The 17,473-nt window shown below is 33.7% G+C and overlaps 1 protein-coding gene across 1 annotated transcript; it reads left to right on the plus strand.

Moving 5' to 3' along the window:
- The first annotated feature begins 2,399 nt into the window (after positions 1-2,399).
- On the plus strand, positions 2,400-8,434 carry LOC123718920. The gene has a single exon (XM_045675918.1). It carries the CDS (start codon positions 2,920-2,922, stop codon positions 6,061-6,063), a length of 3,144 nt encoding a protein of 1,047 aa, XP_045531874.1. The 5' UTR covers positions 2,400-2,919; the 3' UTR covers positions 6,064-8,434.
- Positions 8,435-17,473: the final 9,039 nt, after the last annotated feature.

Genomic DNA, 17,473 nt, shown 5'->3' on the forward strand with positions numbered 1-17,473 from the left:
ATGATGTTTTGGTATGTTAGTCAGTATCGAAGTTTTCATATAGATTATGAACTTTTTTGAAAATATTCTCGACGTAAATATAGTGATAGAATAAGATCGATAATTTTGGTGCCTATTTAATGGAAACAAACAATTAAACAAACTCTTTATAACAGTTAATTGTTAGTTACTTAGCAATGTTTTATTCAACATGGACTATGGACAGTTGTTGGCTTTAAATTCTTTTCAGGTTGAAAATCGATAAACAGACTAGAGAAAAGCTTCTTTCTCAGTAGGTACACGAAAAAAGTCAAATGGTCACTTTTAAAACAGTACAAATCGTAAAGTGTATTTATAATATCTAGGTAACATCGGCAATCTAAACCAGAACTATTAATTCATAATTTCATAATTCCTTTCCCAGATATCTCACTTCTAGAAATATTGATTATTAAAATTTAAAAAGATTTAAGTCATTAGCGTGTAACAGATTTCTGCGAAATGCGACAAGAATTGCAGGTATTAGCAATTTCTTTTACCTAGAATACAAAGCAGATTATAATACTATTGTTTAAGTTACATCGGCGTTTTACAAATACTTTGTTCCATTGAACAGATAAGCTGCCTACAATAAATTATATTGCCTTTTGAAAATAGAAAGCTCTCGCTATTGTTTTTATTTTAAAATTTTATTGCTTAGCGGAAATTGAGGTCTTTTGACTACAACTTTTAAGATTTGTTAAAGCATACAATTCAGTTGTATAAAATATTTAAAATATAGTTTTTTAATAATTGCTTAATTTAATGTAATAATTTTGATCCCAGCGGGTACTTTTCTCGATCAACGTGAATGTACGATTTTTTTTAATGTAATTATTTTACAGATTACAGTGACATTGTGATTCTCGTATATGATATTAATTTTAATTATTTTTAAAGATTATTTTTTTACAAATGGCTATGCAGCTTTGCTTAGTATATTTACTCGTTTGAATTGTAATACGTATTAAATGTATTGATGTTAATTAAATAACAAAAAAAATAACATTCTTAAATTTTTCTAAATAAAAATAATTAGCTCAAGATTAACTTGGGAGGGTTAAGTATTATCACATTATCAATATTATTATTGATAAGTTTTGTGAAAAGGAAGCAAAAAGACTTGTGATCAAGGCAGGAGGTAGTATGTGCCTACCCCTTTTTAGAATGTCGTTATAAAAAAATCAGACCATAGCTAGGTTATTTACGATGGCAATGGACGGCTGACTCCCTATACCACCAGGAGCACAATTGGTAAATTTAGATATTACTGATATTAAACTATGTGCTACCACCGGCATGTGTTGTGTTGAAACACACATATCTGCTGTTTGGTACAGCTCCGAAAACCTAGAAGTTTCGCTCGGTTCTTTAAAACCGATACGTATCACGCGCGTAACACGTAGCTAAGTATAGTATAGATAGGAAGAAAGTCCGAGTGTAAAACGGTAGGGGAGACGTGAAATGATCGGCATAGTCCGAGAAAATCGATGTCGACACTCCCCATAGTTTGCATGACCGTCCACCGGCTACGAATTTAATACGTTTTAAGCAAAAGCTTTACTCAAAGTAAAATTATTCGAAGTACATCGAATATGAATCTTATATTCAAAACATTCATTCAATATTGATAATTATTGTTGAGTATGTTCACATTAAAATTGTCTTCGATTACTAATTCGATTATTTTATAATTTCATCTTGATATATTAGAACTTGAACTAGCATTCGCTAAAAAGCACCTTTTTAGCGAATGCAAGTTTCTCACAACTCTCTATACAAGTGCGTATTTTATTTTAAAATTTGTAATACTGCAGTTGAAATGTAACTAAAAGTAATTTGTAAAATTCTTATGCAAATAAACTTGTTTTGCAACAACCTAAAATACACAACATTATGGGCTTATATAGTAGGTATACAGTTTGATTATGTAGTTTTCTTAAATGTTAAGTAATTTTTAAGCATTCCTTTAACTATTTATTTACACCTACTCCTTTAGATGGACAAAAACAAGATTTAAAATTTAGAAAATTCATTCGCAGGTTCGGGCTGCCCGCATTATAAGGGTGGGTGCTATCGCTGTCCCACTCGGACACAGCTTCACCGGACATTTCGACCGGGCATTTCAATTTTGAGAAAGAGTAGGACCGGTCCGTTCCCCGCACCCCCGCCTCGCCCCACGCATCGCTCTCGCTTCCGCCAAGGACGAACAAAAGGACGAAGAAGCGATAACTTCATCACAGCGTACGGAGTGACCCTCTCGCTCGCTCTTACGTCTCGGTGGGGGACGACCGCGACGTTGCGAATTGTTATTGAAGTCATGCCCCCGAAGGCGACTTCGGGAAGGCTGTCAGTTGCTACTAAACGCTCACAGCGTCCGTACCCGGCGTCCGTTCCATTGGGTTCTCGCTTTATTATAAAACTACAAAACGCGTCGCGACTCTCTATTCATAATTAAGTGCCAAGTTGTCTTATTAAAATAAATTGTGATTCTTAGAAGTGAATTAGACGTTAAATATTTATGTTCTTAATAATTACAAAGAACATTTAATTCGAATAATAATAAAATAACTTGTGTGCTCTTCGTGAAATAAGTGCATTCGGACTAACAACTTAATACTGAAGTTTTGTTGTGTTGTTTACGATTACGGGAGTGTTTACAGCGCGCACGTGGTTGTGCCGCCCGCCCGCGCGCGATGCCGCGAAAAACTTTCTTTGAAAACATTACTGTGGCATAACTTGATGCGCGAATTCCGAAAGGTACGCTTGACATCGATCATGGCTTTAGCTTGCAGCGCCTAAACCGCATCGACTACATGTGCGAGAAAAAGAGAAGCGACATTTTTTTTCTTTTATTTTTCTTTGGAGGAGACTGCGCTCTCCTTTGGTTTGATGCATTAAATGGCTAACAGCAACACCGTATCGTCGACCTTACCGTCGAGGGACTACCATTGCAAGGTTTGCGACCTTTATTTGGACACTGTTGATTCTTTAGAAGTGCATTTACAATATCATAAAGAGAATTTATATGTAAAATGGGGTACGCAAAACTCGCAAAATGATGCTGATAACAACAACGGTACAAAAATAAAGAACGAGACAACAGTTTCGGCTCCAGCAGATTCGAGCGACAATATGATTACTAAACCTAGTCCTGAGTTTCAACAAAGAGCTACGCCGGAGACTTCAACACAGTTTCCTCATCCGGCAACACCACAGAGCTACCACAGTGCACCATCGCCGTACCAGAATCCTGATCAAACTACATTTTCTCCTGGAGCGCAATATGGTAACAACTATTCGCATTCAAGCTTTTCTCAAAATCAGCATTCCGAGCAAATTACTAACTGGGAACAATCCCAATATAATCAAGACTATCAACAAAAGTCGAATCGTTTCCATCCTTATAACATCCAAGACCGTGTTTCGCAAGTATCATCATCAAGCCCTTTGTATGGTCAGCCACTAAATCAACCAACTCCATCTCCGTCGCCTAATCAGTGTGACAAATGTGGCTATGTATGCGATTCTGCTGTTCAACTCAATGAGCATTGCAACACGGCTCATGCCGGGTCAAGTGCGACAAATGCATCTAACAATATCGCATTTCAACAATTTCCGGGAAAGCAATTTAATAATTCGAACTACCAAAATGATAACATCAAAGTGAAAGAAGAACATGAAGAGTCCTCGGATATATTAGATTTAGATTCTCAAAAGGTTGTATACCAAGGAAATGAAGGCGAGACACAAAATAGCCAATACGAAGAAGCACCAGCACCAGGAAGAGAAGTAAACACACGAACTGTTCCTATGATGCCATGGGAAACACAAAAGCTTTATAATAATCCTCAAATAAATGGTGATGTTTCACTTTTCAAAGATCAAAAAATGTTTCAAGAACAAAAACAATATCCGTCAGATGTTAAAATATTTCATCCCGAACAAAAGTTTGCATACTCACAAGACAAATTTTTGCCAGTACATCATGATCAGAATCAATTTATGCACGTTGGTCAGAAAATATATTCTGGTGTACAAATGCCACCGTTAACGGACTGCGTGGGTGTTGTAGCATCTTCCAACTCCGACATGAAACCTCCATACAGGCCTTACGATTCACCTAGTGCTCCTCAAATTACCAGCACACAGCCTGCGAATTCTACGTCATCAGCATTACCATCAATTGGTGGAAAAGGAGCTAACTGGAAATCGAATGAAGCCAGAAGACCAAAAACGTACAACTGTACAGCTTGTAACAAGTGGTTTACTAGTTCAGGTCATTTGAAAAGACATTACAACACAACCTTACACAAAAATGCTGTAAGGTCTTCAGGCCAACCAGATCCAGCTACAATGCCAATATCCAGTCACCATCACCCTACGCGTGAGTCGTTAGCTCGCGCGCAACAACAGAGCGCAGATTCCAACACACGAAGCCCAGTCCCCTCTGATGACAGCCGAGGCGTCGACGACGGTGCTCTGCAGTCCCCCTACGCATCACAAAGCTTCGAACGCTCTCACCGAGTTGTTGGTATGCAGTCCAAGCCGCCGTACACGCATCTTCAACAGGGTAACTTAGATAATAATTTCAGTAATAATTCATTAGTTAACCATCCATTACAGCATCAAGTAGGGTCACATCCCATGAATATAGGTAATCAGCCTCCTGGCATAGGCAATCCAAATGATAATCAGGGTTCTAAGGGTCAATCAATTACCTCTAGCGCGAATCCCCCAAACGGGGAAGCAGGTCCCTCTGTTTCTCAAAATCATCATATGAGGGGCCTGCTATCAGTATCAACCAGCAATATTTCAGCTCCAGTGCTAACCCAGAGTACACCAGCGCTTACGGCACACACGCTACCGCCGTTCAGTCATTTGGGTGTCAACCCTTACAATCCGAGGTCTACGGATCCTTTGGGGCCTTCGGTTCCGGACCCCACGCACACCCCATTATATTTGGGTCAGAATTTTCAACAGACTATAGCACCGAATTACCCAAACGGGATGGCCCCCCACGTTATGGATATGGCTATCAACAATCTGCCTATAGCCAATCCGGCTACTTTTGGTGAACAACCAGAAGTAGTCGAAGTTATGGAACAAGAAACGTCGACTCAGCCAGCTGGTGGACGCTTACCAAGCTTCTCTCAGCTACAAACGCAGAGCTTCAGCGTTTACGTTTCTAACTATGTCACAACACCTAACGTGGGGGGTCAAGTTATCGCCGACGAGTCCACCGCCGGTTATATAATTGTTGATCCAGTGCAGTCTCCTATGCAATATAACAGTATTGATATAAATGGACATAACGTAGATTATGAGTACACATATTCCCCTAAAGCTATAAAAGAAACAATGGTCACTTACAACACGGATAATATTAAATTATATCCTTATGGGTATGCTGTTGGTGGAAAAACAATCAAAAGAGACGATGAGACGGTGAGAGACTCGAGTGAACTTCAAATACTGAAAATCGAGGACATAATGGATTACGCAAACAAAGAGAATTATCGTACTCAGATGAAGTCTCCGGCCAGTCCTGAAAGCGCAAAAGCGGATAACGATAGTCACAGCTCACCATCTATTTCATCAACTGTACCCAGTACACCTTTATCTGAAAGAAATCAGCTAAAGAAAAGTGTACCTACTACTATTCATAAGTGTTTCGAATGCGATAAGTTATTTAACAAAGCATGTTATCTGACACAACACAATAAAACTTTTCACTCGGGAGCTAAGCCATTTAAGTGCGACCGCTGCGGTAAACGCTTTTCAGACGATGTTTCATACGAAGGCCACTACTTAAAGCATGCCGACAATAAACCATTCAAATGCAATGAATGCCCGAAATCGTTTAACCACAAGACAGACTTACGTCGTCATATGTGCTTGCATTCAGGCTGTAAGCCATTCGCATGTGATCACTGTGGCAAAGGCTTCATACGTAAAGATCACATGATTAAGCATTTTGATACACACATGAAAAAGAGTTTACGTTCTTCATCAACTATCTCCTCGACATCTCCATCTTCTTGAATTGATAATTAATTATCACTCATACGTCGGGTTAATAGAGAAGTAGCGTATCATTTACACATATCATGATTTTATATCAACAATAAATAGATCACTACTCGATCTCGGTATTAGTTTAGGGACATAAAATTTTAAAGTTTGCTATGTGATAATCCATAGTGTTTGGGGGCTTATTTCGAAATACAGGCGTTCAATCGGACAGTTTTATTTTTTGTTGTTCATTAAAATCTAACCTTGTCTTCAACACAAGGTGACTTTACATGTCTGGTTGTCTGGGCGCTAAACAAAACATATAATTACATGACGCTGGAGTAATATTCCGCTATATTTTAGACCGATCCATATCAATTTACATATGAAATTTATATAGTAAGAATTAGTTTTAAATGAATCCGTTTACACATATGTTAGGTCTCATCAGTGACTTATAATGTTAATCACATATCTTTTTAAACTTTTTATTTTAGTTGTAATAATTATTATATGTTTGCGAATAATTGTTGATGTTTATAATATGTGAGTAGTCCTTCTGTGTAAATAAATTTTGAAGGTCACGACAAATATATTTTTATGAAGTACATGATATGCAGTAATTACATTTCGAGTTTTTAAGCAAAATATTCAAAAGTAGAATGGAACATTCAGTACAAAACAATAGTGATTTCGGCAATAAGTTTGTAATAAAATATAGTAATAAAATATTGCATGTAAATACCTACAAACTCTGAAAGGTAGGTCTACACGATAATGCGTGAGTAAGTAGCAAACTTTTAGAACTTACGGCATGAAAGAGACGTACTACTAAATAGTAAATATATATCGTTGGCCAGTGGCAACGGGCCGTACGTATTCGGTTTATTTCTCGTATAATAATTATAGTTTGTTATATTATTCCGGTGCTTCCTATTATCTGTTAAAATTTGTTTTAAAATGTAAGCTAGTTAAAAACTTTTAAATTCAGATTTTTTGGGAGTTTTTAAGTATTTATGCCACTTTAGTTACCAATATGTTATTTGAACGAATTTAGTTAAAACATTCCTGTTTCGTTAGTGTAGGAAAGTAGTCTTCCTGAACGTTGCCAAATTAATACCGCCAACTCTCTGTTGCGAAGCGATTTAACTTTTAATAATTTTTAGCCTAATGATAATGAAATTCTTTAGCAATAAATTAATATAATACTGTAAATGTTTTCTTTTTGTATAGAATAAAATATCTCGTTTACGTATAGAGTAATATGGGACGGCTAGGAACACATCAACATTTTGTAAATATTACGAAAGATTATGAATAGACAGTACTGACATATCAAGGTCCCAAAACACGTGCGTAACAAAATATTCGTCATGTCAGAGTTAATATTGATATCAACTCGGTGCAACAACCATTACTTGCAAAAAAGCTGGTGAATTTAAAAACTATAAACTAATAGAAATACAACTACATCAATGATATATATATTTGTTTTAGATATCATCAGTTTTTTTGCAATTGCTCGAACAAATGATTTAACTGATGTAACGGAGAATATTTTATGCCGCCACAAATTAAGATCCATGCTAAATATAGTACCGATATTCGTTTATTATGAAAGTCAGCGTGCAATATTACATTGTATTGACTTAATTTTGATAATGTTTGTATTTGAATGTTGATTATATTTCAGAAATATTTTTATACAAATATAATTACACTTGTCTACCTCATCAGTGACTATATTATCGTGTCAAATTGTAAAAAAAACTTTATACATCACTTATTCATTGATGATTATAAAAGTAACAATTATATATTAAATCTATGAATACTTCCACAATCGTTTACGAATATATTTGTAACTTGTAACTCTTGCCAAACGTCAGTCAATTAAAAATTATAATTTTTCAAGAGTATCCAACTGTAAAACGTAAGTACAAATTATGTATATTCTAAATCATTAATTTAATTGGCTGACGGACGCGTAGTGTAATTATGATGTATACAGAAAGAAATAACCTACATACCTACTTTAAGTACTGTACTTTATGAAGTTGGTATTTATGTAACATATTTTCATTATAGCAATAATAAAATAGTGAAAAATTTATGAATATGAAACTTAACTACCTCAAGTAACGAGTTATAGGGTTAGAAAGTGTTGTGAGGGCGTGGAGTGTCGGCCGGGACGGGCGCAGAACTAACCGAATACCTCGTCTTGCCTTCCACAGTTTTATATTGAAAGATTATAATATATTATTCTTTATACAAAGTCCCGTCCAGTGGCGCGCACTCTGTCGCTCGTCTTCTAATATTTTAGCGGACATTTATCTCCTCCACACTGTTTAAAGCACACACTATGTAGTTGTATTTAGGTATAAACTAATGTAAATACAAAATCTACGAGAAATTTTGTTATTTATCATAATCAATTACCTATTTTCAATGATAAGTTTAGTTTGAACTTATACAAGTTTTTATAATAGTTGTAAGATGTGACAATTAATTTTGTTTGTGTATAATAATATGTTAATTTAATTTTTATTATTATCAGTTACCATTCGATATCTGTTAAATTCATTTGAGTAAAATTGGAACAGTTAAATATGATAAGATGTTGTTTCTTTTCAAGTTGTTCCCTTTCCAGTGAGTATCATCAAATAGGTGACGCATTGGTTGAATTTTTATTGTTTGGTATAAGCTTAGTGCGAAATCAGTTACTAAACGCGTACATGTGATTGAGATGAAATTTCAACTAAACGTATAGAATCCAAATCACATACGCGCTGTTTAGACTTAGAATTTAAGATTTCAAATAGATTACTTATTTTAGGATTAAGTGACAGGTTTGTACGCCGTAGCGAAATATATTAAACAAAGCTTTGCGTTGGCATGTTTGTGTTATACAATTTCGAAGTGTGCGTGATACATTTGTATAGTTAAAGGTGCAACTTTAACGATACCGATGTTCTCAGATCAAAACTCTTAACGAAATTAAGTATTTTAGTCTGGTGCATACTTCCCGAAGTCTCGGTAATTTTTTGCTAATAATGTATAACACAAGCATGCCAATTTATGTGTTATATGCTCAGCGACTTTTGTTTCATGTTACCAATGACAAAACTGCCACAAATAAAGAAACCAGTTGGTATTTGTAGACTTTTGGCTGGCGCGTTTGTCATTTGATTTTTATTTGGTTACCCAGTGTAACCAGTGTCGAATCTGTCATTTAATATAACTTTAATGTGAAAATTGTTGTTTCTTTTATCTCCTGCCTGCTTTGCGAATTACCCTCTTTATTTTTCAGTTCACATACACTAGTAGCTTCATGAGAGTAAAAAAATATCAAGCAATATTACAAGTTTTGTAAAAAAATTATTGCTATCAAAAATAATAATACAATCTTTTACATTATGACGACGCTATCAGAACAAAAGATGAGATGTAGACTTTTTAAAGAAATTAATTTTAACATTTAGATAGTTGTTCAGTTATTTTAAATATAACAAAAGATTTTAAATACATATAGAGTCACAATTCAAACTAGCTACGTATTTGAAAGTACGCTTTTAGCATCCTGATACGACGCTGAGCTTTTTGAGATTTCACATGAAGTAAGTATCTGGAGTAAGTATATTATTATAATTAAGAGTAAGCATATATTAGTATAAATATGACGTTACGTCCAGTAAAAATATCAGTGGCGCTACTACCTTTTAGAGCTGGCCTCAGACTAGTGTATCTGTTTCATGATCTATATTTTCTAATAGGGAAGTAGGTAATCAGTTTTCAGTGCTTGACTCACGCTGTCGACTTTTAGGGTATTTTAGGGACCGTAAAAACAGTGAAGGAAATCATCGTGAATAATAAATGCATTAATCATCGCATGTTAATGCGTACAAGGGCAGAAAGTCATTTGGTGCACAGCCGGGTTTGAACCTACAGTCTCACGGATGAGATTCGCACGCTGAAGCCACTGCGCCGTACATAAGGCCAGTAAAGTCTTACAGACTTTAACACAGCAATAATTATGATAAGTATGTCTCAGCGCCGATTTTTTAACTTTAAACACAATTTTCTCAGTAACCCGCAGATCTAGCGGAAGCGCGTGGTTGCGTTAGGTAGGTAAAGAGTGCGTATTTGTCGCAATGGCGCGTACGCTATACGAGTACTTTTACAATGAGTTTTCGTTCAGTGAAGGACAACCCAAGTTTTGTATTCGCTTTGGAATCCGCCGTCGAAAATTTAAGTGTAGGAGCGTCACACATTAATATAATTATAACGGTTACAGTGATGAGCGAGCGGTATATTGACATGATTCATATTTTTTTGTACCGCAGCTGCAAGAAGACGATATTGGTACAGGTGTATAGTTTCAGCATGGGATCATATCCACACAGCTACGGTCTCCATCTTCATGGACACACTAAAAGCGTTGTTTCCGGGAAAAAACCATAACCCCTTTGGAGACATTGTTGCCACCCAGATATCTCGACTTAATCCCAGCTGATTTTTTTATGGGGTTATCTCAAAGCATTCATAAACTCTTATGAGGCAATTGATGACTAAAATAAAGACAGAAGTGAGAGCCACATCAGTTGACGGCCTGCGGCGTGTCACTACAAATTCGCTAGTCCGATTTAAAGTGCATTCACCGTGATGGAAGACATCTTGACGGTGTGAAATTCCGTACATAAAATCCGCACTAATACATTATAGTTTACTGCAATTATAATATACAAATACAATTTGTTTTATTTTGTTACCTATTTGAAGTTTAAAATCGGCGCTGAGACATCCTATATATATATATCAAGTCTGGATACGCCTAGGGAAAAGAAATACAATAAATTTAGGACACAGGCGGATAGAGAGAACCATTATAATTAATTATTGATATTTGTATATTTAAATTAGTGTCGATATTTATTAAGTTAAATTATTTAATCATGCATTTATTCATCGTTCTTCATGTACAGTAGGCAATAGTTCCAAAAGGAAGAAATTAAAATCATTTGAAGATGAATCTTATGAAATAAGATCGAATTGTCATAATATATCCTTTTAATGAACCTATATAATTAATGACAAATTTAAGGTTTTATTATTTCTAACATTATGAGTTCTCAACCAAACCACAAATTAATCTATTTAATATAAGGACTAGGTAGTGGTATTCAGTAAAGTATGTGTACTAATGTTTTCTATCCATACTTCTCTGATGATTATTTAAAAAAAATATCTAAATACATCGTTTAGTTACATCATAATTTCAAACCCTAGAACCTCTAAGTTATAACAAATCTTCGTCATTTTCCCGCATCCATAACAATAATTGTTTCGTTGATAATTGAACCTAGGTTTTATACACTTTGACATATGAACTAATCGATGAGGGTATTTTAATACATGTATTTAAAAAATCTATTATAAATAAGTATAAATTAAAATAAGCATGTAAAAGACATCAACGCGTTTGCCTAAAAATATTTATCTACTTACCCCAATAAAGCATATTTAAATACTAATAAAGGCATTCTAATTAAACAAAAGAAGTAATTTTTGGAGAAATTTTATTTTAAAATTAGGTTTATACTTATGATACAACAACAATAGTTTTCGTTCATAACCTAGCTGTGCGAGTTAGAAAAACTCTTTCACGTTTCTATAAATAAATTTAAAAAAAATGACTTTAATTGAGTTTCACATATGCATCGAACCCAGACAACAAGAGATATTTTACTAGTATACAAAAACCTATATATTAAGCAAAGTGCACTCTAAATCCTAAAGCTTGAAACAGTCTACATTTCTACAATCACATTAGTCATAAGTGTGCGTGAGTTCTCTAGGTGTGAATAAGCTAGTCGGCACGTGGTACGCGTTAAGCCAGATTCATCGGTGACCTTCGGACGAAAGTAAAACCGGTGTGGTCATCGCGGCCACTGGAGCGCCGCGCCACACTCGCACTCAAACACATAATATATCTATCACCTATGTTAACTTATATGGTAAGCTTTTATAATATGCTGTTATCTGTCAAAATTTATTCTATATAAGGTAATAAGGTAAAAGTTTGAATGCCCAAAAAAAATTATGACGTAAAGATTTATTACGTCATACAATTAATTAAAACTACACAAGCTAGATAGCTCACTTTGTGTATTTTTAAAACTAGGAAACTTCTCAAAATAGTAGGTAGCCAGAACAAAAGAATTCATACCACTCTATATTTATATAAACTATAAAGAATCAAATATTGGTGCAAGACCAAGACAAAAGCTTGTATTTACATGTAATACTATTGGAATTTAATTAATTTCCGTTCCCACGTAGTTTTTTAAAGTAATAATTCACGTGTTAAAGTTGTGTGGGTGACGGTGACTTTGATGCGGTTAAGATTCTCTGAAGCTATACATCGAGCAGTAAAATTATACCAATTCATCACTTCCCTCTATAATCTTGATATTTTTATGTAGCAAATATTTATTTGATTATATCTATTGGATACTATATTTTTGCTTTCAAACATCACACATGTTAAAATGAGGACGATGAGATACTAGTGAAAATGACATGAAAACTTAGAAAATTATTGAATCGATATCGCTGTAAAATCTATTTAATAATTATTATACGATTAAAAATGTCTCAATAGGGTCGAAACCAGTTGCAGAACCTTCAAATGCTTGAACGGTAATATTTTGGTCATAATTTGATCGTTATTTTAAAATAGAATAGAGAGTTTCCGGTTTTAAGATTTGGACTTGAATAAAATAAATAATTAAAATGACATAATTGTTTTATTAAGCATTATTTTATAACCAGTCAGTATATTACCCGCTTTTAATACGTACGTTCAAACAAAAAAAACATATTCCAAAATATATTTATTGTGTTATTGACAAGAATATAAATTCCATTTTCTCAAAAGCCATTATTATATTTTTATTTTGGAAATAATGATTTTAAATTTGATTGGCGTGGTCGGTGGCCGTATTATATGGTCATTGGTATTTCATCAAGGTGATGTAGCATTAGGTTATTGAATTTTCAATACTACACTTCAAATTATTATTTACATTGACTTGCACATTTAAATTATGGAATAATAAAGTAAAAACGGTTTGAATATAGTCTTTAAGGAATACAAAAATGCTAATTTATAATTGATTGCTAAGAAAAATGTATGCATTCCTTAATCAAACAATCCCATAAATAAATTACAATAGTGTCATCTACAGACCTAACAAATTGTGCTATTAATCCATGCCTAGTAAACAGCTATCGTCTAAATGTCTAGTTCTGATTCGTTTTAATACAAATTTGTTTGAGCCATTATTTTCTTTAGAAATTTTATGTCTAACAAACCGATAGTAATATAATAATATCTCCTTCCACATTTTATCGTCTACACATTAATTTACTGGTGCTGTACTGGCCACTATAGAGCGATTGAGAAGGTCAAACAAAATACAAACGAATTGCGTTTTCTGTAAGTTAATGTATACTGGAGTTGCTGTTGGCCAATCATATGTACACGAAACGTGCAATTCTCATCCCCGAATGTCTATATTTATAATACCAAATTATACACAGTTGTTATTTAATGTTTTAAGGAAGAACTAGATCATAAACTGAAAAAATATCAGAGGTAAAATTATTTTTTTAAAAGTATATATTTTATTTACCTTTAGATTAAGGACTTAGGTAGATAATTTCTAAAAGTACCGAAATTCGAGTTGTCGAAGTATAATGTAACTAAAATGCAACGTTAAATAACATAAAATCGGTTTAGGAACCAATTTATTTAATATTTTAAAGACTAGTCTGCAACAAGTGCATTTCAGAGGTAACGACCTATCGTACTTGAGACGTAGAGGTCAGTGTTGGTGACGGCATTGCTTTGCAATTATAATATGTAGACCAGTAGACAGTGTAAAGTATTTTATCTAATTTATATCAAGGTGAGATGATGTCTGTGTCAAAACAATATTTTAAGCAAACTATTGAACTATTGTTATAAGTGATAAGAGGTAATCTTAAATAATCTTTGTTTGATATATGATTCTATACTTATATGTATAAACAACCGACTCGGTTTCAACGTGCATGTCGTATAACCCACGGGATCCATACCCGGCAAACAAGAATATATATACTGGATTACTAGGCACAAGGGAGTTTAAAAAAAATAGAGACGAAGATAAGACTGTCTTAGAGGTCAATCTATCGATCGCCCTGATTCCTGACCTTTAACTCAAATTCCGGAAAATTGGTGAGGTGACTGTGCAAATTTTTAAATTGTTATAGTTCTATTTACAATCAGTGTTCGTTATTACTAAGAAATTTTAGAAAGAGATCAATAAGTTTTATTATATATTATATATACCATTTGTTTCTTCCGCCATTTAATTTTTGCCTCACATTACATAAGATATTTCTTGTGATTCTTACCTTCATCGTACTAGGAAGAAATAATAGCGCAACTAGAAATAAACATACTTCGAGTCTGATGATGAATCAGGGAGTCGCTTTCTTTACTACCAGTTTAAAAGTGATTACTTTTGTTCATCAAAATATTTAACTCCTAAACCAACTTCCTGTAGGGACCTTTTCGAAACGTCAAGCAGCCCTCACGATTGCGATTTTCATGAATTTTTCATGATTATTGCAATTTGATAAAACCATCTGTAAATCGAATTCAGTTGCGAAAAAGGTTTAGAAAGTGCAATTTAAAAGTATAATTATTGGGTTGAAGTGACCTTGAACTACATTCGGTCAGTTCAAGGTCACTTGTAAACATCCTGTCATAATCTGAAATCCCTAGAGCTGTGTATTTCACGATTTCATCATGCCGTATAAAAATAGTACAGAATTAGTTGTCTCTGGTAATGTTGACGCAGTTTTAAATGGCAACTAGAATCCTATTTAATGGGATGTCCTCATAGTTCGTGTATTTTTTTAAATTTTATATATATAATATTATATAAATAATAACCATTTAAGCATTTAATTTCTGTTGTAATTTTTTTAATAGAAGATTTTATTTCTTTATTTAATTACACGACATCTCCTTCTAATTATTTGAAGTCTATTTAGAAGATATTTATTTCTATATATTTCACTTTCCAGTTGTTTAACCCTTAGTCTAAAAAATCTCTTAACATCCACAAGGCAGTACAGTACCTTTAATAAAAGAAAATATATACAAATTATAGAAACCTTTAATTTAATTATAGTATTATTGAAATAGTTAATGCATTTGATATGTACTGTTTTAGTAATTCTAAACGTTCGAAACGGAAGTGCAATGCTAATTAGCAAATACGCTTGGCAAAGTTTATTGCATCCTCATTAAATACTTAACTGTTTTCGAAGTTCAGAGACTTATAGTCGAACATTGACTTTGGTTTTTCGTCAATTATTTTCTGCCAAATATATTGTTTATGCCAAGAGTAACTTAATACCTCCAGGGAAAAGTGTGTAGTACACACACAGTGAGTAATTTTTGTAGTCCAATAATCTGGATGTATTTCATAAAACACTTTAAAGCAAGTGGGAAATCGATTTTTAAAGTCTATATCACTACCTGAGATATGGAAGTATCACGTTTTTGAAGATCAGCCTCAGGTTTGCCAGATTACTTGCGATCCATACAACCAGTAGATCATATAGGACCAAATTGCACTCATGTAAATAACAGTTTGAAAGACTTTATAATTGAAATAGCTTGCGAACCACTAAGCTGATAAGGAAGGTACATTTAACATGTTCCTAATTGTATACATATTCCATGGTTGCTGCCACGGGCAGGTGTCTATGTTGAGTTAATTCAATAATTGTTTGACATAGAATCAAACCCAAGTGTTTTGAAGCGGTGTATTAACTACAGAGCTACGGAGGATGTGAATTACTGCGTAATATTTAACTTGGATTACAGAACTATAAAAACTTTACTACAGACTATCCGTCTACGCGGTCTAGAAAGGTATATGGGGTATCTCAGGGGTCTGTACCTAATAATACTTTTTTCAGGTGTATGGGATCAATTCTTGAGCGAATTATAAAAGAAGTCTCCGAATACAACATGATAGTGAAGAAAACAACTCCACCACACACGTTTTTTCTTTAAGTCCAATGCATTTTAGAAAAGCAAACATATCAGTGCATATGCCAGGGAATATTGATTGCCAAGTTGTAAAACAAAATGGAAAAAACAGCATCTGATGGTGATTGGCCTCAGCAGCTCAAGGAGGCTGCAAGGGGAAACGTTCCTTGACCCATATAGCCACAATCTCATACAATTTGTATTGGTATATCGTGACATTTCTTGTTCTACTATTTTTCCTTATCGTTATTTTTATTTATTACGCGATAAATTGGATGGACCAACTATAACATTTTAATTTTATTATTTTGCATTCCGTGATATTTATTATGTGTTAATATCGTGGCGCTCGACATCGTTCTCTCCAGAACACAACAAAACTATAATCGTTTTAAAACTTTTATTTAATTTCCAGAATTTCCACAGCTACACTTATATTAACGATATCTACACAATTGCAGAAAAAGGGAATATACTTTTAACCGAAAATACGTAAAACATAATTATTATTATAAAAACACAATAAATAAAAATATATGTTAGTTCTTTTTAGTATCAAATCGTCGAAATTTTAATTAATCACGAACGTCCAAATTATGAGATGCATTACTTATTATACATGAGTACAGTATAAATGAGAGTTACCAAAATACAATTATATATATATTTTAGTATGATTTTTAGGCAACGTACGTAATTTAAATTTTGATAGTTTGCGTTATGACATTTGTAAATTTAGTAAATATATAATTTGTATTAGTCCGGACCGGATTGAAGCAGGGGTGTGACATAGGTGGACCTATGAGTAAATCGATTTTTTAAACAACACAACTGGACCTGGTCTTCATTTGTTGTCTTATGTTTATCTAGAAGTCATTTAAGGATTAACATTTTTGAACAATTACTGTCCTGTTCATAAGCACTGTGAGGCTCAATATATTTTGTCATACTTGTTAATTTACAAAGAGACGCGACGGTGATTACTAATTATCCAATAGATAATTAGGTTGTTACATTCACCATGCTTGCTCGTCGGTTAAGGGAACATTTAACTTGACTCTACTACAAATATTATACTTTAAGATTATAACCACAATATACATACGTATATGTTTCAGATTTCACTCGTGTTTCTGACATAGGTTGACCGAATTAATCATCACTAACACAGATGAAGTTATTTAAATTTATTCGTACGTGTAAGCATTATTCCACGAAGCGAACACTTTTGATCTCAATATTTTATAAAGAAAACTGTGACCCAGAATTTTGTGTAACTTAAAACTGATTCCTTTTGTACTGTTTTATAATTTGACACACTGCATT

Source organism: Pieris brassicae, chromosome Z, assembly GCF_905147105.1.
Source record: "Pieris brassicae chromosome Z, ilPieBrab1.1, whole genome shotgun sequence".
Lineage (NCBI taxonomy): Eukaryota > Metazoa > Arthropoda > Insecta > Lepidoptera > Pieridae > Pieris > Pieris brassicae.

Excerpts from the sequence above, each read along its gene's own strand:
- LOC123718920 (XM_045675918.1), top strand. The coding sequence starts at position 2,920 with ATGGCTAACAGCAACACCGTATCGTCGACCTTACCGTCGAGGGACTAC.